The 12,900-nt window shown below is 32.0% G+C and overlaps 1 protein-coding gene across 7 annotated transcripts; it reads left to right on the top strand.

Moving 5' to 3' along the window:
* Nucleotides 1-1,045: 1,045 nt before the first annotated feature.
* Nucleotides 1,046-5,632, top strand: LOC102630227 (chaperonin CPN60-1, mitochondrial-like). 7 transcript variants are annotated; one of them, XM_025094326.2, is made up of 17 exons: nt 1,049-1,326; nt 1,416-1,443; nt 1,525-1,582; nt 1,685-1,857; nt 2,061-2,156; nt 2,328-2,432; nt 2,577-2,666; nt 2,753-2,839; nt 3,356-3,436; nt 3,524-3,592; nt 3,718-3,795; nt 3,887-3,970; nt 4,088-4,187; nt 4,280-4,383; nt 4,696-4,888; nt 5,010-5,076; nt 5,154-5,632. In XM_025094326.2, exons 1-17 carry the CDS (start codon nt 1,289-1,291, stop codon nt 5,179-5,181), a joined length of 1,479 nt encoding a protein of 492 aa, XP_024950094.1. In that variant the 5' UTR covers nt 1,049-1,288; the 3' UTR covers nt 5,182-5,632. The 7 variants fall into 7 exon arrangements, with proteins under 7 accessions (XP_024950093.1, XP_024950094.1, XP_024950096.1 ...); XM_025094324.2 differs by having other exon boundaries at nt 1,052-1,326; nt 4,998-5,076; XM_006494939.4 differs by having other exon boundaries at nt 1,058-1,326; nt 4,786-4,888.
* Nucleotides 5,633-12,900: the final 7,268 nt, after the last annotated feature.

Genomic DNA, 12,900 nt, shown 5'->3' with positions numbered 1-12,900 from the left:
ACAATAAAATTTATTAACAAAAACTAATTTAGAAAATAAAGTGTTGTATTCAATTGAACATAATTTATATTATCATAATAGATTATCTTATTAATGTTCTTTGAAATACTTATTACTTGTTTAACATTTATAATTTGTAAGGTTTTAAATATAAAAATACTAGTTTTCAAATTTTTTGAACTGAAAAACAAACAACTTAATATTTATTTTTAGCAATTTAGCAAGGAAAACAAATATAAAATTCAGATTTTAGACATTCAATTCTATTTAAAATTCAAACTAATTAAGGTCTATTTAAATTTTTAATATAATATAATCTGTTAATAAACCATTAAAAGATTGATTCTAAATTAAAAAAAAAGGAGAGATATAAAGTACAATATCGCATGCAACAAGAACAATAATAAAACAATTTTCATCAAATTCTATTTATCTAATAGTCATCAAACAATTTGTCTTATTCTGAAGCAGCTTCATTCCCCTGAACAAGCATAAACAAATTATCATACTTTATTACCACTAAAATCACTCAACATTTATCAAAATAAGGTTGCTTCTCCGAAAACAAACAAAAAGAAAAAATTTACTGTCATGATACATTTTTCTTGTATTGAGATTACGACAACAACTATGGATCCTGATAAAATTATGTATTTATCCAAAGCATCCAACATCCTCACCACGACTCTTATGTCATTATCGTCTTTTTCTCTCTTTTTCATTAATTTAAAATTAAAAAAGATCAATTCACCAACAAGACTATCGGTATTTTTTAATTAATTAACTAATTAATTATTCATTATATTTAATAATATTAAATAAATAGATAGATAAAATTTAAATATTTAAATCTAAAGATCTACAATAATCCCACTAATGCTGTAAAAATACATCAGAGAAATCCTTAAATTAAAAACTAGGATTAAAAAAATTAAAAACCAAAATAACACAATTGAGTCATTGTGTTGTGCTGATCAAATATGGGCCCTGCAGTTGACACAATTTTGATCATTGTACCCAGCGCGGAGAAATATAAACCTCCAAGTCCTCTTATTCTAACCGAACGTCGTACTTTCTAAATGAGCTAACTGCCTCTTAACCCAGGAAGTTTAGAAAACAAATGAAGATTTATCAATAAATAAATAAATAAATATATAAAGGAAGGAAGAAAAAAAAGGGGGGGGGGGTGCTGTTTAAGGCTTATGTCTTTGTTTTTGGATCAAACACGGTGCAAGAAAATCACATTTGTTTTTGGATCAAATCGTCGGCAAAAGAAAATCACAAAACCATGTTCCGGTTTGCTTGTAGCCTCGCCTCCAGGGTCAGGTACACTGTTCTTCATACTTTCCCAATATCACATCCTTTATTTGTTTCGACTTCTCTCATTTATTTATTGCCAATTTTATTAATTGTAGGTTGATTAATACCACCGGCACCCAGTCGGTGAGTTTTGTTTCTTTTTTTTTTTTTTGGCTTGTAATTCGATGGAGATTGATTGATTTCGTTGAATTACCTCTGTATCAGGTTTGTTGTACTTGGAGCAGAAATTATGGCGCTGAAGACACTAAAAGATTTATTGATTGTGAAACATCTTTTGAATTTCCTTACAAACTTTTTTGAATCTCCTGCAGATGGGCATGTCATTAATGGATGCTTATCACAAGTTTAATATATCTGTTTGCAGGCACCAAATATGAGAGTGTTCTTGTCAAAGCCCTGAATGATGAAGCTTTCAAGGCACTTGGAAGAGCGAATCTCACAGGCCTAACACAAGGGTTTAGAATGGCTGCTGATGCAGTCGTGAGAAACTTGGACTGCCAAGCACGAAAGATCACCACATTTGAAGAAATTGCCCAGGTTCACGTTCTTCCTTTAGACTTTTGCTTAGTTTTAGGCTCCATTACGTGTTGTGGTGCTGCTCCAATTCTTTCTAAGTTAATAATTTTCACAAAATAGCAGTGGGAATATAGGTTGTGAATCAAATGATTGCCAAACGTTCAGTTTACAGTTGTTGAGCATGAACACCAAATGGAGCTTTAATTGCACTTTTTACCATGAAGGTTGGAACAACAGCAGCCAATGGTGACGGAGAGATTGGCGAGCTTATAGCCAAGGTTTTTGAGAAGGGTTGGGAAAATGATCTTATTACTATCTTTGTAAGTCTCTTCTTTTAATTCTCCCCATTCTTCACTTTTAATCTGCTGTAACCGTGAATCTGTTTCTTCTTCGCGTCTTCCTTTTTGTTTCCTTTATTTTTGAGTCATTTAGATATCTAGTAATGCCATTTTTTTCCTTCTTTTGTTTTTGCTTCTCCCAAACTGTTGCAGGACAGGAAAGCTCTCTATAATGAATTAAATTTTGTTAAGGGAATGAAACTAGAGTGGGGTCTTAAATCCCCATACTTCTTCACCCATAAGAATAAAAAAGAATGTGTAAGAATCTCAGTTTATTAGTGGGTTATTATGTTATAAGTTTTTTATTGTACTTTAATATGGTACAATGCTGATGTGTTAATTGTGAGAAAGTTGTATCATTCTCACTTGGTACTAAAAGATTATTGGATTTGTTGTTTACAGGTTTTAGACGGTGCATTGGTTTTGATCTATGACACAAAAATTTCAAACTCCAATGTTATCAGGCAAGCAAGTTTGCCATGTATGATGCAGGTAAGAGGATTTTTATGCATGAAATGAAAGTTTAAACCTCTTTATTATTATTATTGTTGTTGTTGTTGTTGTTATTTTTTCCTCAGGGACAAAGCTTATTGGTTGTTGCTGAAGATGTTGAAAATGAAGTTCTAGGAGATATTGCGACAGACTTCACCTGTACTACTGAAAAGGTAATAAGAGTTTTCTTTCTTTCTTTGCTTATTGTTTGTGAATTTAGTTTTTCAGATGAGCTTAACTAGAATTTGTTGGATAGACTTAATATTAAACATACATATATAGAGTATGTTAAGCGTGTTGATTTCTGGTAGACGGGTTAAATATAAAATGAATATCAAACCTTTAATTCAAATTGCACATGACTTTCCTGAATATTATGAAGGTTATAACTTGTAAGGTCTGGCAATATTGTACAAATCACGAAGGTTATGGGATTTCTGGGTTTTAGAAAAAATTATGAACAGCTGCTAATGTAGAAACTAGTGAAACTGCAATTAGATTCCCAGAATATCTAAACACATTAATTGTGGGATTAGTGACTTTCCCTTTCAAGAGGGAATTACTTGATTTCTCTCCAATTGGGTTGACACAAGGTGAGAATGACATGTGAATACAAACTGTCACTTCTGTTTTAACTCAATTTTTAATTTGTTTTACAAGTTTTTTTTTTTTTTTTTTCATATATCAAGGTTTGTATCATCAAAGCTGCTGGATTGGCAGAAGATAGGAAGGCCATCATGGAGGACCTTGCAATTCTCACAGGAGGCCAGGTATGTTGATTTCATAAATTCCCACCCTATTTTTGCCTTATGATCTGCATTAACACTTATCATATATGTATGCCTTCTCTTTTCTAGGTTTTAACTGGAGGCTCAGGTATGAACTCTACGTATTTTGTGCCTCTAAAGCTTGGCTCATGCAAAAGGGTGAGATATATCAATTGTTTGTAGGATATAACTGCATTTTTGTTATAAAAATACCAATTCTTCACACTAGGGCACATCAAGTGCAGGTTTACTTACTTCTTCACCTTCACTCTCTATCATTATAGGTTATAGCAACAATGGATAATGTTGTTATCATTGGTGGGTCTGGTGAATTGGTAGACATTCAAGAAAGATGTGAACAGGTTTGTGTTTCTGCACATTTTTTTCAATGATCTATTGAGCGACTGGTCGTGTTTATTTAGCATTCGACATTCACTGAAATTGTTGTTATAGCTGAGATCTACAATAAAATTGAGCACTTCGGACAAGTTGAAAGATCGCCTTGCAAAACTTTCTGGTGGATATGCCGTTTTGAAGGTTTGGTCTTTGGCATTGTGTAGTGACCTTAATTTACAAGTGTTTTAGCATTTTACTCATATGAAAGAGAGACTCTTTAGTGAATACTTGTATTGATGGAGGTTGTGTTGTTTTAAGGTTTGTGGACATGGTAAAGCTGAAGTGCGTGAAAAGAAGCTTAAAATTACTAATGCCTTGCATGCTGTCCAGGCTGCAAAGGAAGAAGGAATTGTGCCTGGTAAGCTTATATTTATAGAATTTCATCTAGTGCATCTTTTTGTGTTGATCCATCAATGCATCACATTTCTTATTTTGTGATGTATTTGCCAGGTAGTGGTGTTGCACTACTATATGCCTTGAAGGAGCTGGACAAATTGCAAACCACAAATTCAGATCAGAAGATTGGTGTTCAAATTGTCCAGAATGCTCTTAAGGTTTCTATTCCCCTTATCATTATTTCTTTTTCAATTTCAAGTTGTGAACCCGAAATCGTGAGCTTTGTGCTTTGGATTTGAAAAATGAAAAGGCAAAAAAAGAAAAAATTAAAAGAGAAAAATGTTGTGCATATTTTTCTAACATGGAAAATGTCATCACCATTAGTATTATATCACTTCCGTTGGTTGGATTTTTCCATACCTAGGTGACTTTAGATTAAAATCAAAGTTATATTGGGTATTATTTCAATCTTTTTTGCTTATAGAAGCATGACACAAGTAAGAGGCCTGAGCTTTATCTATGCTTTTCAGAATGAAGGATGCAGAGAAGTTTTGGTTGTAGATATAATATATTTTACGTCTTTGAAAGCTTTCTTACTTTTATTGAGCCTACATCTTCAGATGGCTGCATACTTGATTGCTTCTAATGCTGGAGTTGATGGTTCTGTAATTGACAAGCTATTGGAGCAGGACAGTTCAGACCTTGGATACAATCCAGCTAGAGGTTTGTTTTTTCAAATAAAGAAAATAAAAAGTAAAAAAGCATGGTGCTTTCCTATGTACAGGTTATGATTAAGGTAGATGGGAATGCTTTCATTTTTTTTCTGAACCAGGAAATTTTGTAGATATGTTCAAGTGTGGGGATGTCGATCCACTGAAACATGTACCATCAGAATTTGCAAAGGCCACAAGGTAATTGGGTAAACTCTTAAATTTTGTTATCTTTATTCTATAATCTTGACAAAAACTAATTAATGCTTCTTGTATAGTATGATTTCATTGAAGAATGCAATCTAGTCCATGGTGGCTTGAGCATGTCAAGGATGAGACGGAAGGTCTAGAATGTAATGACATGAATATAGTCCGAATGGGAGGCTTATAATAATCTTTTTGAGGCATCAGTATTCTTCATTGGCCATGTATTGGCCTCTGCAGTAAATGCAAAAGCCCTAGAGAGAAAGTTATTTAGTTTGTGTTTGTGGTTGAGGTGGGTGGGTTAAGGGTGTGTCGAATTGACTGTTTGTGAAGAACTGATTGGGAATGAATTTGCGTCAATATGGATAAAAACATGCTAAGGTAAGATCAAGAGCTAAACAGTTTTACACTGGTTATCATTAACCCTTTTTTTTCCCCTTCTCTTCCATGTGCATGATTTATATTAGGCATCTCACATGGATTTAACATAAGCCTAAGCTAATGTGTGCACAATCTATTAATTAAATAATTATTTATCTTTGTTGAGCACCTATTTAAATTGACACATTTAGACCCCTCAATATTAGAAAGAGTAGGCACAAAAACTGAACAAATTTTCTCTCTCAATTTTAAAGAATAACTGTTTATTTTATATTAAATTATTATACAGTGAGATGGTTGAAAAATAAATTATTGCTGAAATTTCATTATCCAATTAATAAAAGACATTAATTAGGAAGTGTCGTGAATAGTATTGTGAAGGGTGGATTCACCACCTATTTGTGAAATTACCATTATACCCCTGCATCTTCTCTATATAAATGAAATAAATGAAGAGCTGAAGCGCTCAGATTTCCGGTTGAATATCCTTCTTCCTCTCTTTTCTTTGTTTCTAATTAAATAGTTAACAGTATTATGTAAATGTATAAATACATAACATGTAGATTTATAACACGTTATCACTTAGAAAGTGTATTATTGTCAATCAATTGAAGCACTAGTCAATTCAAATGCCACTACAAAGTTTTCAATTAAAAGTAAAGAATATAATAAAGTAAATTCTAACTAAATTATTTTCGTAGGTAATCGTGATTGCATTTATCATATGTAACAAGTTTTTAAATTTTTAGGTAGTCCTAGATTTGCAGCGACAATACCCACAAATATCATCAATCTCGTTATCAGTTTTTATTTCATCTTCATTTCTACCAAACTAAATCCTCCGTCCTCTCACAATGACGCCCCTATCACAAAAGCATTATGCTCATTGACGAAAATTCGTCCACGAAGGGCTTTTGACAAGCTACCTCAAAATCTGCCGATGTATTTTTAGAACTTCTACTAGAATTTGTCTTGTTTTGGTTGCAAGAGCTTGTCGTGATATACTTATCAAAATATATCATGAAGTTCTTGGTATCATTGACCTAATAAAATGGAAAAATAAAGAAAAAGAAAATTGAAATGAATATATGCTTGAAAAGATGAGTTAATTAAATTAAACATTTTTATACGACTACCCCTTCTCAAATCTGTGCGTGTGACATCGTACTCCCTAACCATTAGGACGCCAATGATCAAACCACCAACGTCATAATCATTTATCTGCATATATAAGTCCATAAAAAAAATACAATTTATAAATTTATTTGCTTAGTTCTTTGTAACTGTTGTTAAAAAGAAATGTAAGAAATAAAAATTCATTTCCTTATATAAGTTATAGGAACTAAAAACCAAGTGTGTGTATTGCACTACGATCCATGTTGTTTTCTAAAAATAAACTAACCAAAAAGTGTTTCTAAATTTTAACACTTAAGTCTTGTTCGTAAGGAAGTTTTAACTGATGTCGAATCTTCATTTTTATCCTCACAAAAAAAAAAAAAAAAGAAGAAAACAATTAAAGGGTGAGGATATTCGAACCATAAAAAAAAAAACCCATATACCACCTTTTAATTAAATTATTTATACTCTCTCAAAAAAAAAATATTTATACTAGAAAAATACCCATCCGTTAGATTACTGCTAAGGATAAAGGATAAGTCTCTGTAATTTACAACTACTTATTCTCTATCCATGTTAATCTTTTATTTAACACAAAATTGTCATTCGATTATTACTTTTCACAAAGTTACTTTTTATCTACTTTGTATATATGATGTTACTCAAAACAAATATTTAAAAATTAAAAAAATCAGGAACAAAAGATTTTTATGATTTTCAAAGTGTTGTCTCATACTTGATTGTTACTTTATTTTAAAAACCGTTGTTTCAAGAATCATTTAATTGTGGTTCGGAATCGTGTTTGAAGGTTTGTGTCACAGCACCTGGTAGGTTAAACGATAGGAACGGTTTCGTGGAGGACCTTGCCATTCTCACAAGAGGCCAGGTAGGTTCCTTTGATAAAATTCCTCTTCACTTTTAGGTCTTAGACGGAGTTTGTAATATGAATTTCACACAGCATGCCACTAGAGCTTGGCTCATGCAAAAAGGTAAGATATATCAATGATATGTCGTGTAAATCTGTACTGTTGGTGCTGAAGCCCAGTATTTGCCCGAGCACATCAAGTGCAGGTTTTGTCTTAAGGAGGTAACTTAAATCTTTATTGTTTTAGTTTACTCTATCGCCAAAAATCACTGTCCGTGGTGGGTCCGGTGACTGGACAGACATTCATTGTAGGTGTGAACAGGTTTATTTTGGCTATTTCATTGGTTTCCCAATAATTAATCCGCCTCTCCACAGTGTTTATTTCATACATGATATCTGTTCTTTCTTGGTATAGCTGAAATCCACATTGAAAACACCTTGTATGAGTTAGAAATGTGTTGGGACTTAGAAAGCCGTATTCAACAGCTTTCAAGAAGTGCTGCTATTTTGAAGGATAGGTTATTTGGTTTTGTATATTTAATTCTACAAATGCTCAGTTCAAGTGTTTTAAGCATATGGAGCTTCCTCTCTAAATGAAAGCATATATTAATGCAGGTTGTTGGTGCTACTGAAGTAGAAGTGAAGGAAAAAAGGATAGGGTTGAGAAAGCAGTGAGACTTTATTCGAGTGCAATGAAAAATGGAGTTTTACCTGGTAATTATGGCTTTTATAATTAGAATTTTAAGGACACCTTTTTGAATTGATGCGTCACATTTGAATTGATGCATCACATTTTGTTTTACCTAATAATTATGGCTTTCATTATTAGCAGGTGATGGTGTTGCACTTTTATATTCCTCAAAAGAGTTGGATAATTTGCAAACCACAAACTCCCATGAAAAGATTGGGATTCAACTTCTCCAGAATGCTCTTAGGTGATGTTTGATTGGAAGTAGAGAATTGAGGAGAGAAAAGTAATTTAAATTATATTTTTATTTCTATTGTTTGGTTGGACAAAATATATAAGAATTTAATTTCCATTAGAATTTAATATCCATCATGATGTAGAATTTGAATTTCACACCAAGTAGTAAAGAATTTAAATTCCTCTTATGTTGCAAAACTAAAGTCAGCAAAATTACCCCTTAATTTTTTAACTTATTTAATGCCATTAATAATTATTATTTATAATTATTATTTTATTAATTTAATATTATAAATAATTATATATTAATTAAATTTAATAAATGATTTAAGATACTTAACAAAATAAATAAACTTATTTATTAATTTATTTATTTAATATGAAACTATAAAAATATAAATTAATTGTCGTTGGAACTCCACCGGACGTCGCTGGACTGCCACCGGACGTTGTTGGAAAGTCGCCGGAACTTCGCCGGACGTTGTCAAAAAGTTGCCAGAACTCTGCCAGACGTTCGTCGGACCGCCTTTGGATGTTGTCTGAAAGTCACCGGACCACCATTTTATTATATATATATTAGATTATATTTGATTACTAATATAAATAGTTTAATATTTATGGTAAAAAATAAATTTGTCTAAAGAAAAAAAATTGTAATTCATTTTCTTATCAAATTTTATATCAAACCAAACAATGAAATCTAATTTCACTACTCCCCTCCTCTCCTTTCTTTTCCCTTTCCCTCCATTCCACTCTTTTCCTCTCCTCCCATTTCTTCAAACCAAACATGGCCCTAAGGTAATTTTCTTTCGTTCTTTCCATTGTTCGTTTCTCTAGTGTCAAGTTATTAACTCAAAATGGCCATAACCTTTAATGGATTTCCCAAAATTGTGATCGAGTTTTGTTCAAAAGTGAAAAATCATATACGTATTTAACAAAATCCTATATGAAGTCGCAAGTGCGCAAGCATTTGGGACAATTCATCACTAGTTGCACAATGTTACACTTGTTGAATGTCAAGGGAATACATGTTGTGGTTCGGAGGAATTACACAGATTTCAGGTTTCCCAAAAATCACTTATCTCCTTTTGACAAAAAGTAGTTCATCACCTAGCTTCCCTCATTCTTCTTGTTCAAAAGAAAGCTACAGCAAAATAACAGTGAAAAACAACTTCATACATGCAACTCTATCACAGTCATACAGCTAATGCTCATGATAAATTGATGACCATTGAATCCAATGCTTGCTTCGAAAGCAATCTCGTGCAACTGAAACCAGATTGGCCGTCCGTTTTCAAAACCTTGTAGCTAATAGCCGAATGTCAACTTATGCTTCTATCATTATTGTTCAATATGGTGATGATTAGCACAAGCTTTTAAAACAAAAGCAGCAGCCAACAAATGAAACGAAAAGGACCTAGAAACGAAAAGGACCTAGAAAAGAAAAGGCAAGAGTTGCAGTTTGTTGTGAAGGAAACAAATTGTGGATGAAAAGAGAGAAGGTTTTAATGTAAGCTAAAGTTAGAAAAGTGGGTTTCTTGATGAGTTTGACTTAATAAAATATTTCAGTCATTTAATTGCATTTCATAAGTGAAGTAACAGTCAATAGTAACCTGCATATTCATGTCGTGGGCAGATATGAGTAACTTTTCCCAAACTTTTCGTTTATCCGTCATTTCCCCAAGCCACAGGGTAGGGTAAGTGTGGATTTCCCTTTAACTATAGTACTTGACCCAACATTATTTAAGCTCGAAAGTCTTAAGTCTTTTTTTAACGTGTGTGACTGTGTAATCTAATAATTTATTTAATAGAACTGATGGTTTTTAGAGTATTTAATTATAGGTCAGAAGCTTAAATTCGCATTGATTCCATGTTAAAATGATTAATTTTTTCCCTTCATATTTTGTCAGGGTAATACTTGAAAGACGACATTTGTCCATGAGATTCCTAAAAACGTAACTTTTGCGCAATAAAATTAAAACGGATGGCGGAAGCTTTAGAAATCTCGGATCGGCTTCATTCAAAAACGAAAATCAAAAGGAAAGATTTAAGTTTAATTACCTCACTTGTAGTTTCAAAAATGACTTCGTGAAGAAGGAGAAAATGACTGAAAACAGCAAGCTACGAACACTGTCCAGAAAATAGACCTCTGCACGAACAACTTCTGTTTTGCCACGATTTGAGATCCTTAAAGCACCCCAATTGTGATGCCTCTAATCAGTCCACACTTAGAAATGTTCTAGGAGTTCATAGGATTTGGAATCACCAAATGTCGTTTAGAAATGAGAGAGATAATGAAGAAACATGAATGCTAGTTCATGATGATTCATTCTACCAAATAAAGCCACCATTATCTTTTCAATAATGGCACCAAACATTATCATGTGCTAGACCCACCCACTAAGCCATTATTTATTGAATGTGATCTTATCATTTCAATAATTTATTTAATCAAATTATTTTGAATAAATAAATAGCTAAATTAATTAATTTTGTCTTTAATTAATTAATCACATTTTGATCAAATCAAATAGTTAATTGTGGGCTTCTTTTGTGACATATTCTAATGCTTTCTTTTAATCCATATTAGGTCCAATAAAAGCCCAAAATCCTAAACCCAAAATTGGTCTAAAAGTCCATAATCATTTATGAACCGAAACATGTCCAAAATGGTCATTTTACGTGCTCGATATTATACATAATGTTTAATTGAGGATTTATGAAATTTATTTTGTTTCTTAAACTATTTATGGAGCATCTAAATTTCTATCTTAAATCATATTTAAGATATATATATATCTATATATTAATTCTTAATGAATTATAATATAAATACCGATTTTCCTAAAATTAGGAAATTTAACTTCTCATTTTCTAGTAACTCCTTTTTTATTTCTATTAGGTGTGTGACCTTTTAGGTTCTTTGTTATAAGGTAGTAGAACTATTTTAATAATAACTCTTTATTCATTAAATGATGCCAAACTCTTTAGTCATCAATTAGAACTTTTCTAATGACCTTAAGATGCATTGCTAATACGCTTTACCAACAATGATCTTAAGGTTTCTACAAGTCATGAGTGACACCTAACAGTATTTCACAGCCATCCAAATAACAAGAATTATTGGATCTATAGAACATGTTAGTATTTATGTATCCATAATGTTGATTTTGATGATAACAAACAAAATTAAGAATGATTAAGTTTTTAAAAGTTCAAATTATTTTTTATACATTTTAAATAAATCATTGTTTTCACATTATAAAGGTTTTATATTTAATGAAAAATTATTTTATAAAATTGGTTGTTTTATAAAAATAGTTCACTATAGAAGTCACCGTAGAAAACGGCGATCTGACATCGAACAGAATTGAAGAGTTACCTCTGGACACTAACGGTGATCCGACAATTTGAAAATTCAGCCTAACGGTCATATTGACCAGTTAAACGGCGATCCGACATCTAGTTAACGGCGATCCGATAGTAAGCAGAAAGTCAATAACGGCTAGTTTTCAGCTCCAATTATAAATAAGCTCAATCCAATTCAAACAAGTAGAATTCCAACGATTATTATTGAGCAAAATATTGAGAATACAACTTTCATTGAGCTTTAAATCCTTGTATTTATCTTATTCATTCACACATTGAGCTTTCATTTGTGATCAAACATATCGTGTGAGAGAAATTCATTTGTAATCCTTTTTGTAAAATCAAGTTAAGAGATTGTAAGTATCGGGATATACTTGGGTTAAGAGATTGGAGATAATCTCTTGTTGTGAAGGTCCATTGACACATTGGAAGTCAATTGTAAGCATTTGAAGCCTTGAAGGCTTGCTTAGTGAAATCCTCAAGTCCGGTGAGCTTGGAGGCGTGGATGTAGGCGGGGATTGCCGAACCACGTAAAAATCATTGTGTTTGTTTTCTCTTCCCTTACTCTTTTATTATTGTGGTTTATTGAATTTATTATTTTCGATTCCATTAAGGCATTAGATTGAATTGTTGTGTGGTTTGCTTAGTATCTCCCCCTTTTTTATGATGACAAACCTTGCATGTATTTAAAGAATGATTACAAAAATTACTCCCCCTAAATGTAAGCTTCTCTTACAATTTAGCTAAAATAACAAATTTAAATAAATACATGTATTCTTCTCCCCCTCATCATCAAAAAGAAAACTTAGTGGAAAAGAAAAAGAGTGGAAAAGTTGTTACCCATATTGTCTGAGTAGAAATTTCGACAGAATCTCCCCCTAACAACAAGCATCACCTTAAATACAAGTTTAGTAATATCACTCCCAAATTATCATAAATCATCATACAAACCATGTAATCAAATCATCATCATATCTCAAAAGCATCACCATAAACACATATTAATCATCAAAACAATATTCAAAAGTCCATATTATTCTCCTCCTTTTGACAACATCGAAATAGTATATTACTTTGTCTCCCCCTTTGGACAACCAAAAAGTTCAAAATGCATATTATCCAAAATCATATTGTATGCTCCCCCTAAATATATGGCCAATTTAAA

Source organism: Citrus sinensis, chromosome 2, assembly GCF_022201045.2.
Source record: "Citrus sinensis cultivar Valencia sweet orange chromosome 2, DVS_A1.0, whole genome shotgun sequence".
NCBI lineage: Eukaryota > Viridiplantae > Streptophyta > Magnoliopsida > Sapindales > Rutaceae > Citrus > Citrus sinensis.
This window is presented reverse-complemented; position numbering and strand designations above follow the sequence as displayed.

What these genes read in the sequence shown, in the direction of transcription:
- LOC102630227 (XM_025094325.2), top strand. Translation starts at nt 1,203, where the DNA reads ATGTCTTTGTTTTTGGATCAAACACGGTGCAAGAAAATCACATTTGTT. An exon ending in CATTTGAAGAAATTGCCCAG is followed by an intron (nt 1,858 to 2,060) that starts GTTCACGTTCTT and finishes TTTACCATGAAG; the next exon opens with GTTGGAACAACAGCAGCCAA. An exon ending in GAATTTGCAAAGGCCACAAG is followed by an intron (nt 5,077 to 5,153) that starts GTAATTGGGTAA and finishes CTTCTTGTATAG; the next exon opens with TATGATTTCATTGAAGAATG.